This window comes from Crotalus tigris, unplaced genomic scaffold (genome assembly GCF_016545835.1).
Source record: "Crotalus tigris isolate CLP2741 ecotype Arizona unplaced genomic scaffold, ASM1654583v1 scf7180000017940.1788314, whole genome shotgun sequence".
Taxonomy (NCBI): Eukaryota; Metazoa; Chordata; class Lepidosauria; order Squamata; family Viperidae; genus Crotalus; species Crotalus tigris.
The window spans coordinates 480,512-492,342 of NW_024096732.1; the positions used below are offsets into that span (position 1 = coordinate 480,512).

At 57.3% G+C, this 11,831-nt stretch overlaps 1 protein-coding gene across 1 annotated transcript; it reads right to left on the minus strand.

The window, feature by feature from the left end:
- Positions 1 to 382: 382 nt before the first annotated feature.
- Positions 383 to 11,760, minus strand: NPDC1 (neural proliferation, differentiation and control 1). Its single transcript, XM_039344846.1, has 10 exons — positions 11,540 to 11,760; positions 5,564 to 5,704; positions 4,675 to 4,773; positions 4,495 to 4,541; positions 4,371 to 4,461; positions 4,088 to 4,154; positions 3,793 to 3,874; positions 3,417 to 3,496; positions 2,755 to 2,851; positions 383 to 2,419 (listed from the first exon to the last, which is right to left on the minus strand). Exons 1-10 carry the CDS (start codon positions 11,655 to 11,657, stop codon positions 2,351 to 2,353), a joined length of 891 nt encoding a protein of 296 aa, XP_039200780.1. The 5' UTR covers positions 11,658 to 11,760; the 3' UTR covers positions 383 to 2,350.
- Positions 11,761 to 11,831: the final 71 nt, after the last annotated feature.

Sequence of the window (11,831 nt, forward strand, 5' to 3'; positions counted from 1 at the left end):
CAAACCAACATGGCCGTGGGTCCCCTGGGATAGAGACTGCAAGGACAGACTTGTTCCTTTAAGATACCCCTAAATCCAGGAAGAAAACGGCTCATTTAAAACTAAAGGGCACCAAAGAAGCATTGAGGAACTAGCTTGAGAATTGGTCATTTAATAAAATTTATTAAACACAGTCCATACAGGTCTGGAAACAAAAATAACCACAAAACAAGAAAAAAAATAAACTATCCCCATGTGGCATTGTCCCTCCCTCCCCCCCCCACAGCCCACCATCACTTCTGGGGTTTAAGAGCTGGCAGCTCCAGGGGCACCTTCAGAGCCCCCCACCTGGAGCAGGGCTGAAGGAGAAACTCTCTGCAAAGTCACCAGTGTGTTTTTTTTTGGGGGGGGGAATTCCTCTCCCTCCTCCAATATTAGCAATGGACACAGTCCAGGCAGCAGAGGAGGCAACTCAGAACTTAAGAGCTCTGGTTTCAGGTCTCTTTCCCTTATGTGTGGCTTCCTCTTTGGAAAGAATACAAAAGTAGGGAGTAAACTACTCAGCGGGATAAGTGCAAAAGTGCTGTGCAAACTCAAAAACAGGAGGATGAACGCAGAGGGGTCTCCCCTGCCCCCCCTAAAGCTGCTTTGGAAACAGCCCTGATACTCTTCATCCTGCAGGCAGGACTGTTCTTCTCTGATTAAGAAGGTGGTCCTGCCCTCCTCACTCAGCCAGAGCAACCCCTAACCCCCCCCCCCGACTCTTCCGATTCAGGTAGGGGACCCGTAGCCGAAGGGCCCAGCAGCTGGAGGCTTGGAGGCCTCTCCGGCTGCAGCTTCAGGCCCTTCAGTTTTGGCCCAAGAAAACCCTCTTGAGACACTGATGGGAAGGAGGGGGCACCTTTGCAAAACTCATAGAGGAGGTGCCGGGAGGGGGGGGGGAGCTCCTGATGCAACTCTAATGCACTCCAAAAATGGTTTCTTGAGGCTTTTGGCAAACCTCTTCAAAATAATGCATCGCAATCCCAAAGTACAATTGTATAACCAAAGGCCCCTTTTCCAAACCACTTGTGCCCCCCCCCCCCAGCAGTGAGCCTTGTTTGTTTATTGTGTTCCATCAAGCTTGTAGACCTCACAGCAGGGGCAAGGAGAAATAGGCTACAGCTACCCAGGTGGTTAGGAATATCTTTGGACTTGCGAAGATGAAGGTAGGAGTCAGCCTTGATTGCTGTCTAACACAACTCACCCTCTCCACACTTTCCCCCCTCCCCAATTCTTAGAGGAGATCAAATGCTTCGAACATCCTGTCTTCTGAAAGCAGACAACACAGGTTTCCATCAATCTCATTCTTCTTCCCTCGACACCCATCCCATTTAATTAAGGAATTCAGAAATACTTCGGAAACCTTCTGAATTTGGTATGAAGAAAATCAACATTCCAGATTTGGTTTTAATTGAAAAAGAAAACAAAACTTGGCTCAGTGCCATCCTAGCTCTTGCTCAGTCGATCTGGTGGAAGGTTCTGAATTCCTTGGACATGCCCAATGAATCAGAACTGGTGTCACCTCCCTTCATCAGGTAGGGACACCACACTGGCAGAACGGGGGGCACAGCCGGAGAAAGCTAAGGGGTGAAGGCTGTCTGGCCCCCAGGCCCAAGGGGAGAAACTCTGGGGGTCAGCCTGCCTCCCCCTCTCTGAACAGGTCCCTCTGCGGACCTTAATGCTGTTTTGTAACATTGCTTCCCCTTGAAATTCGGAGAACTAAAATCTGGCCCACAAAGCCTCAAAACTCAGTTCCCTTGGGAAAGTGCTGAAAACAGTGTGAAATGGATCAGGACTTACTAAACTGGCAGCTGCACCTTTTCCAGCCTCAGTCTGCCTCTGGTTCCCACCTGCGAAATGGGCACATGGACCGCTTTCCCAAGGCGTCTCAACTGGCCGGGCAAGGAAGCGCCTGTCCGAACACTTCCTCCCTCTTGAAGCTGCAGCTCCCTCCCAAAGGGAGAAGCTCCCCAGCCCGATTATTTTAACCTTGGCTTGGCGGCTGCAAAACAAGGAAAGAGAAAAGAGGAACCCCTCCACTCTGAAATCTGATTTGTGCAGGGCTGGCAGGGATTGGGGGGCAGGAGGTGGCAAGCCAGGCCTCAGGGCCCCCCATCTCTTCCCCCCTGAGTCCAGACGGTCCACAGAGCCTCTTCGGGACATCCAGGAGCCAGCTGAAGGGCCGGTGCAGGGGGGAACATGAGCCGAGCAGAAGCGAGTTGCCCAGAAGGCGGATTTATTTCAGCCAAGAATTTGCGGAGGAGGGCAGAGGAGAGCCATGGGTCAGGTGGCCCTCGGACAGGTCCTGCGCACAGTCCACAGTTCCCGGTCAGGGGTGCAGCTTTGGGGGCAGAGTGGAGTCATCAAAAAGGGGGTTTTTCACTTCCATCTCTCCAGTCTGCAACAGCCAGCGAGGAAGAACGAGAGAGACCCATCCGTTACACACTCACTACCTCAAGGAGTGGCCTGGCACTGCCCAGACAAGGAAGGGGCATGGCACTCTGGGCACCGGGGGCCCTGCTCTGATTCACGCTGGGCAGGGCAGCCCCACAGCCCACGGGAACCTTGCTCCCCATGGCAGAGAAATGAACCCCCAGGAAGCGATTGCCTTTCCCATCTCTTCGACCTGCTCCAGGGCTGGATCCACCCCAGGGCTCGGCCCTGCTGTCTTCTTCAGATACAGGGTGGGGGGGAAGGTCTGTGCACCCCTCCTCCCCGTAGAGAGACACCTACCGGGGCCAGGCCAGGGCACTCATAGACCGTGAAGTCTCCATCTTCATTCTCTTCGTCCGAGGAGACAGATTCAGCAGCTTTGGCTTCCTCCTTATTCCTATGGATTTTGGGAGGCAGAATGTAGTGAGATGGGGCAGAAGGTGCCCTCCCTCACCTGCCCCCTTAGCAGCCCACCCCATGGCAAGCCAACCTCCCCACCAACTGGGATGTCCGGCCAAAGCTGAGGCAGAAATGGGGGCATCTCGACCCAAAGCCCTTTCTGTGAGGTCCCTGGAAACCCGGCCCTGCCAGGCTCCCCAGGTCAGACCAGGCTTTGTTCAGTGGACACCTCAAGAATAACATGGGCGAATGGACAGAGCCCTGGCGCTGCCACCTGGCTGTCAGACCCCTTCCAGCTGGCATTCACTTCCGGCCGCCAGAGGCTCATTTCATCCGGGGCTTCCTAACCTTCATGGCACTTTTGAACCTGTTTAGAAGCCCCCGGAAGGCAAGCAGTCTCGTGCCCAACTAAGCGGAGACAGAGGATGCACAAAGGAGCCCCCGGCCTCCCATCCTGCTTCTGGGCCCAATTCACCGGTAGGTCGAAGAGAAACCAGGAAGAGGTCAGGGAAACCCAACACGCTTGCAATACTTTGAACCTATCACCGCAACGAGGGACGCACTTCTCCAGGGAGAGCATCTGCTGCTTCTGGTGCTGGTAGTGATACATCTGGGCACTCTGCGCCAGCTTCCGATCGCCAGGCTGGAGGAAAGGGCAAGAAGCACCCAGAGCGCAGAGACTGTCATGCCAGTAGAACAGGCACCACCCACGTGGCCTTCCCCAGAACGAAGGGCAGAGAGGGCCCTTTCCTGGCCCTGGTGCCAGGGAGCCAGGCCCGGTCGGGGCAGAAAGAGCTCCCTGCCACCAGCAAAGGGGCCGCAGGGAGAGTCGGGCTCACGGAGAAGCCTGGCCCAAGGCAGCCCCCAGGAGCTGGGCTGGCCAAAGAACTGGGAGCTGCCAACTTGCCGTGCCCAGGAGCGCCCGGAGGAGGCACTTACAGAGAGCTTGTCGGAGGGGAGCTGGGGCAGCTTATTCGCTGGATAATCCGCTTTCTGGGCAAGCTGGATCTCCCTCTGCAGCCTGTGGGGAGAGGGGACATCCAGGAGGGAAGTAGCACAGCAGCCCCCAAACAGGCCTGGGCATCCCCTCCCTCCTAGGATATACTGCTGCTGCCATGGAGGTTCCATTTGGAGGCAGCACGGAAGGGCTCCAGGGCAGATCTCAAAGCTGTGACCTCAAGGAGGTCAGCTGCCCGCTGTGCCCCGGTGCCCGAGGGAAACCCGCAGGACTGACCTGCACCAGCAGATCGTCGCCACCACCAGGGCCGCCACCCCTGCAACCGTGCAGACGACAATCAGGCCTGCAAGGGAGGACAGAGACTTGGAGAGGGAAGGGCAGTCGGAGACCCCCACCCCGGGCAAAGGGAGGTTCTACCCACCCCAGGGCCTCTGGCAGCTGCCCCCACCAAGATAGACTGCCCCTGAAGCCATCTCGGATCTGAGGACTAAAATCTTGACATCTTGCTACCCCTATGATTTTCTCGGGGTACACCCATGCTGTCTGGGTGAAGACTCACCAAGGACGAGGGCATCGTTGGAAGAGATGTGGGTCGACTCCACTGGGGGGTTGTGGACCGGCTCTGTGGTGGGGTGAGATGACGTGTCTGGCTACCCCCGCCGGCCACTCTGCGAGGACTCGGCCTTCGATGCCCCGTTCCTGGAGTGTTGGCCAGTGGGGGCCAGGCTCTCTGCGCAAGGAAGAAGGGCCGGTTGGCAGAGAGAAGGCGGAAGAGGCAGGAGAGTCGCCTCCCTTGCAAAATCAATGATGCCCCCCTGCTCTGTGCCAGGCAGGGGACCCCTCTGGGCCCGGGGCAGCCGTACCTTCCTGGCTGTGGGGCAGAGGCCCCCTGCCCTGCTTGGCGAGGGCATCCGACACCAAGTCAATCTCCTCCTCTGGGTTGGGGACCACAGCGGTTTGCCCTGGAGACGGAGGGGCCCACACGAAGGACATTCAGCAAAATAAGTAAACAAACACACAGAGAGAGAACATGCAATTTTAGCAAACATTTCAGCAAGAAGGGAAGATATCAGTTTAAAAACGGAGGCAACTGCCTTGCACAGGGGCAGAGAAGCACCAGACCCTCCCAGTTTTAAGGGGGAGGGTCTTCATCAAGAGGCTCCAAAGCCCCTGAGAAAACAATCCCTTCGCAAGGGAGCTGTTGTGTAAGCTGCCATCTGTCTGCCAAAGGAGCCACTTGGCACCACGTCACGCCAGAAGCCGGCTCCCCCCTTGTGCCAGCTGCCTGTTCTGCTCTCCCTTCCCACACCCTCCCTCGCCTTCTGAGGGTGGGCAGGCAGAACACGGGCGGCCTGCAAGGGGAGGCCCTACCCTGCGGTCTATAGAATCACAGGTTTGGGTGGGGCCTTAGAGGTCCTCTAGCCCAACCCTCTGCTCACTATAACCTCCGTTGAAAAGAGCCACCTTGGCGCCTCTTTCCCTCTTGGGGGACACTGGCACATTGGAGTGGATCGTGTTTCAGTTTTCTTTCTCTAAGTCTTCCAGGAATGATGTGACTTTGTAGCCGGAGCCCCACCCAGGGAAAACCCATGTGGACTCTCCTGCTCCAGGGTCTACGGAAGACCCTGCTGCAGTTCAGATAAAGCCCCCCACCCACCATATGACAAGGGGGCCTCTCTCCTGCCAGGGAGGCGAAAGTGCAGGCGCAGAAGGGGCATCCGGGATCCCAGCTGAGCCCCCCCTTCCCTTTACCTTTGGGCGCTCCTGTCTTGGTCACGCATCTTCCCTCTCCGTCTTCGAAGAACTGGGGGAGGCAGGGGCCGCAGGCATGGGACCCCAGGGGACACTCCTTCCGCCGCTGAAGGGTGCAGTCCAGGTGCCGAGGACACAGCTCTGCAGTCCAAAAGGCAGGAAGCGGATCAGGGCCGCTTGTTCAACCCGAGACGAAGGACACTTGGCTGCCCAACCCGGCTGAGAGACACGGAGGGATGCCCTTCCTTACGGGCAGCTCCCAAACAGCCAGCACCACAAAGGTGGACGAGACTGTCCTGTTCCTCAGTTGATCCCCACCAGCTTCCTCTGCACCAAGCCAGGTCTCTCTCTGGGGCCCCTCCCTGCAAATTATTAAATTTCTCTGCGCTAAAAAAAGATAAAAGGCGGAGGTTGCTTCTTTCCCACAAAGAGGCCTTCCAACAGGAGCCACGGGCGGCTGCAGGGGTCACACGGCCTGGCTCTTCCAGTCAGTCTGCCGTTTGGAGACTCAGCCGCCAGGTGGCACAATTCAAACCTCTCTCTTCATGCAGGAGGGGAGAGTGCAGATCAATCTGCCCCCACCCAGAAAGTAAGCAGGAGAGACGCGATAACCCAGGAGCGTAGAAGCAGACGCTGAGTAACAAAACGGGAGAGCACTCCTCCAGGCACTGAGCCCTCCAGCCCTCTGAGAAGACCGGTGCCAGGGAACCCGTCAGATGCCAAAACTCACCTGCGCCTCCCTCCCCGTGGCCCTGCAGATGCTGCCCAGAGCCCGCCCTCCTCGCTTTGGCAAAACCGACCTGAAGCAACAGCCGAGGGGAGACCAGGGAAGATTTGTGCTTCGGAGGAGAAGCAGGAGAGGGAGGCAGGGAAGCAGGAAGCTCCTTTCTGCCATCTCTGCCTGCCTGCTTCTGGTCAGGGAAGTGGTGGCAAAGTTTGCAAACAGAATCACATGAGTCCTTTTCTCCTTGCTCTGCTGGCGCTTGAAGGAAAGGCGGGTCCTGCCCAGTCTGGTCCGGGAAGCCGGACTGTTTGCCAGCAGCAAACTTTGGCCTGCAGCAGCCAAACACGGAAACTCCAGAGTCCCACACACAGCCCTCCGCTGGCCGTACTTTCTGCCCAGGCCTGCTCAAAGCAGCTTTGAAGAGGCAGGGGAAGGACAGCCTCCCTGGGGTTTTTCCAGCATTGCTGGCTGGCTGTATTGCATGGGGGTGCCAGGCGAAGGAACCCTCCATCTGACCCACGAGGGATCCTCCTCCTCCTCCAGGGGCCTCTGCGGGGTCCTTGTTGCTCTCTGGGCTGGGCCACGAGAAGCTTTCCTGCTCTCAGCCTGGCTGCCAACGTGGCAAAATGTCTTCCTGGAACACGAGCGCTCTGAATTATTGATGGCCTCTCTGCCAGGCAGAGAGAAGGAAGGAAGGAAGGAAGGAAGGAGGAAGGAAGGAAGGAAAAAAGAAGAAAACACAAGCTAACCTCCAAAGATCCCAGCAGGTCTGGCTGCATTTTTAAGGGTTTGGAGACACACAGTTCCTGGAAACTATGCTGTGTGTATTCAGATGTTCTCTACCATTTGCACAAAGAGTCCCACAGCTTGAGAAGCCAACGCCTGTCAGCAGAGATATGGGCAACCTCATGTGACCTCTGCCTTCTTGGACAAGCTGGCCTTTCCCATTGGAGCCCAGGCAAGGGAAGGGCCTGGCACTCTCAGAAGACCAGGGGGACCTGTTTCCGGGCTCTGCTGCCGGTGGGAGCCACATGGGGTGAGACAGGTTTCGCCCTCAGTCCGTTCACCTCTTCCCGTCTTCCACGGATGCTTCAGCCACCCGCTACGCTCTGCCTCGGCTGAGTCTGTCTCCCTCAGCAAATTAAGCAACTCCTGGGGCTGCTGCGGGCGGGGAAGAGGCAGCAGCCAGGGCTGGGAGAGGACCGTCTGCTGAGCTCCAGGCATGCCAGGCCTCGGAAGAAAAACTGACCTGTGCAGAGGCACAACATTGACAGCCACAACATTGCCATGTCAGAGAGGACTGCAGCAAGAGTGCCGGTGCCGCCTGGTCAGGATCCGAGCTCAAAACTGCAGAACTGAGCCCAACTCTGCAGGGGCACCAGAATTCACAGGAATTCAGGTTGAGGGTCTGAACAAGAGAAAAGCACCAGAAAGGCAGCCTGCTTATAAGAATTTTCTAGCAGAAATGTCTCCTGGAGAACCTCTTCTGCAAAGGCGGAAATGCCAAACATTTTCTGCACCATTTCCTGGAACTGGTTGTCTGAATGCCTCCCAAGCCCTTCCTAAAACAGAGGCACTGGCTTTGTCCTTGAAACCAAGATCAGAGATGGCTAAGAGGATGCCGACGGCTACAGGCTGAATTTCCACTCTGGATTAGAACTGGTTTCTGAAACAGGGACAGGAGCTTGGTGAGGTGGGGGGCAAGAAGAGAGGGAAGTTTTTTTTAGTCTGCTTAAAGGATTATTCCGGAAGAGCCGGTAACTACAGAAAGGGCAAAAGAGGCCTCTGGGGTGCCTGGTCTTCAGCATCCGTGTGGAAAGGAATGAAGTAAATAAAAGCTTTGGGAAGAAACTTCTCTGCAAATTTATGATTGCTTTGCACGGGGAGCTCCAGAGACCCCTAAATCCTTGGAGAGCAAAATCTACTTTTTAAAATAAATGAACTCCTTGGCACTTGGGACCAAGCCTCGTTCCTCCATTTTATTCCCAACCAGCGAACCAGAAGAGAGCAAGGCTACCACGCCTGATGCCTCTTCCCAGCTCAGTCGCTTCCTTGCTGGGTGAAACCCCCCTCTGTCCAAGAAAAGGATGGGGGGAGCTGGGTCACCCAGAGTTCCCAAAAGGCAGAGAGTCAGCTAGGAATCACAACCGTCCCTTCATTTTAGCATCTGGCAATTGGATAAGTGTGCAAAAATTACCATACTGGACAGAGCGAGAAAGACAGAGCACAAAAAAACCCCAGCAGCCCCAGCTCAGCTCAAGGTGGCCTTCCCCCTTCGCTGACCTTGGCTCTGGCTGCGGAGCATCTGTGCTCCCTTCCTTCCCCTCGCCCGCTGCAGCCAGCCTTGCTGGTGTTTTGGGGAAAGCGTCCCGCCCAGGACTCTTGGCCCAACAACAGGCCCGGAGCAGAATGCCAACCTCTGGCACCCGGCCTCTGAAAAAGAACAACACACACCTCCCTTGTGTGCAAATCCTGTCAATCATCGGCAAGTGTGTGCGGGAATGTTTCCCAGCCTGCAGACCTTTGACCTCCGATGAAAGGTTTTCAAGAAAAGCAGGTTTGTCGGCACACATGGAACGGGCCAAGAGATAGAAAGAAACATCTGTCTCCTCTTTCTGTGTGCCGGAAAACTTTTCTCTTCCCACACAGCATGACGGAGACGCATCACAAGCGGACAGGGAGGTCTCTGCATCGCCCTAGATTGCATGTGGGACCCTTAAAAACTCTGTGCTTGGCTATGGGGCAGGCAGGTCGGCTGGTGGCAGGTGGGGAGAGTCATCGGGCTATGATTTTCCATAACTGGGGGGGGGGCTTGGCAGCTTCCCAAGCATCCTGCATATGAGGAGACTCACCACCTTCACTCCTTCCCTCCACGCTTGATGGTCAGAGGGAGGGGAAGAAGGCCACCCAAGCCTGCCAGCTCATCTCGGTCTCCTGGCATCCCACCCATCACCCCCACAGGGCACTCCAGAGACCCTCCTCCCTAAGGAACCCAATGGCACAGCACGTCCGGTGGGCTCCATCCTCCCCTGGGTCTCTTCCTTTCCTTCTGACAGCCTTCCTGAACACGAGGCATCCGTTTGTGTGCGAGAGAATTCAGAGGCAACCTGGTGTTCAGCCCAGAAGGCTCTACGACAACTCGCCATGGCCAACTCACTGCGGGACAAGAGTTGCCCTAAGATCAAAGAAATGGTGGAATAGAATCGTTAAAGAAAGGATGCAGGAGGAGGGACAGAATGAAATGGGAACGGCAGAAATGAAAATATCTTTTTTATTTACTTTAAATAATTAAATAGAGTTGTTAAATTGTCCCACAGCGAATTGTCCCGTGGCGAGTTGTCCCGTCCTGAAGTGCGGAAGGGTGTGTTCATGCACGCCTGTAAATCGGCCACAAGATTATTCCAGGGTGGCAGTTCTGACTCTGGCCCTGACACCGCCTGCTCAGAGCCTCGCCAAGGCCAAACCCGCCTGTCTCTCGGCCCCTCCAGCACCAGCAATGCATGAAGGAAGAGAAGGGGGGGGGAGGAAACAGGCCCTGAGATCTGCCTAGCAAAGGCCAGCCAGCAGGTGCCACCTGCCCTACATGGGTTTTCCACACTGGTTGCGATTGCCCAGGAAAGAGAGAAGGGGCCTCGGCAGCCTGGCTCTTTCTCCAGAAAGAGCATTAAGTGGGCCCAGCCCCACAGAGATCCCTTGTTTTTACACACCATCCAGAGATCTTCAGAGGGAGCCATTCAAGCTACTTGATCTTGCTTTCAACACTCCTGTGAAATAACATCCCCCTCCCACCAGCCAGGGGTGGCTTTGCTCCAGCACTCAGCCAAAGCCCCCCCCCCAAACATCTGCAGACCCCTCCCCCCAGACCCCCTTTAGGGATCTTGGAAAAGCTGCAAGCCTCCTACAATTTTCCCAGATGGCTTGAGGGGGCTAAAAGTCAAGGCCAGGTCAGACAAGAAGGACCAAACGGGAGCAGCCTTGGTTTTTCTGCCCAGGGAATGGACCGTCTTTGGGACGGTCCCAAAACAGCCCCTCCTCGCCGAGGGAAAGGAAGCGGTTGCTCAAACTGAAACCAGCCAGAGAGGAAAAATGTTTCCTGCCTAGAAAGGAAGGCCGCTTTAGACAATAGATTACACAGGAAAAAAGGGACGTTTGCTGAACTGCGTCCAAAGCCCCCCAGGGCCAAACTCCAAGGCGCCTGTAAAGTATCTCTTTCCAACAGGCGCCCCAGTTTCATCCATGCCAGGGGGACCCTCAGAGGGCAGCCATCCCAAAACTCCCAAGAGGATGATGAAGGGGAGAGGGCCGCCTCTGGGGATGAACCCCCAAGCTTGCTCAGATCCAGCAATTGGCTTTTCCCAACACCGCTACCCCAAACTGCCAGCCCCCAAACAGCATTGCTGGGGAAGGGCTGAGTCAGAGAAGCATCATCCACCAGCTGCTCAAAATGCCTGGAGACCGAGAGGATCCCCCACATGTCAGCCATCTCATTCTTTACAAGACCCCCCACAAACAACCAGGCACACTCCACTTTTCAGCCATGGGGAGGGGCAGAGAACCACCCGTTGTTCTGGATTTGGGGAGGGGAAGCCCAGGAAAGGCTGCAGGAGCTGGCTCTGTTGGGCAGCTGCTGCAAAGCCTCCAGGCCGGCGGAGCGGAGCCCCTTCCGCCCCTGGATCATTTGCTAGCACAAACTCTCCGGAGGTGGAGTTGGGGGGGGGGGGAGAAAAGTTGCCAACAGCTTTCAGAAATGATGTCATGGGAAGAGGGGGCAGCTCCCTGGCAACGGGCTGGCTGACCCCTCGGGGGAGAGAGAGGAGGGGGCAGCCGCTGGAAGGTCTCCCCAGCCAGAACCCCAAAGGCCTTCCAAAGGGCAGCGGCAGCGAAGAGGGACGGAGCCCCGGGAGCGAAAGGGTCTCGACAGCTGGGCAGCCCCGGTCCAAGGCGCAAAGTTCAGGAAGCCGAACCCGCAGCGCGGGGGGTGGCTTTGCAAAGGGCAGCCTGCAGGCTTCCGCAGCCTTTGGACTATAGTTCCCATCATCCCCACCTCAGCACGCTGGGCCGAGCCTGCGGGAGGAGAGCCAGGGAACGCGCAGGAGAGAAGGGCGGGGGAGCCAGATGGCGGGGGAGAGGCCGCGGGAAGGCTGCGCGGGGGCCGGAGGTGACCGGAGGTGACGGGAACCGTAATCCAGGCCCGCAGGGACGGGGCTGCCCGGCCCATGCTCCGCAGCCGGGGAAGGGCCGGGCGCGCTTACCGCCGGGGGTGGCCAGCAGTCCCCAGGCGCCGGGCGGCGGCAAGAGCAGCAGCAGCAGGAGCGGCGGCAGCAGCGGGGCTCCGGGCGGGCAGGGCCGGCGGCGGGCGGCGGCGCTCATCCTTCAGCGGCGGCCCCCTCGGCGGAGCATCGCAGCAGCAGCAGCAGCAGCAGGAGCGGCGCCGCGCAAGAGGAGGCGCCTGCCGGGCTGCGGCACCGGAGGCGAGCGGGGCGCTGGCGGAGCCGGGGCGGGGCGGGGGGGGCGGGCGTCGGGCTGGCCAATGACGCCGCCCTC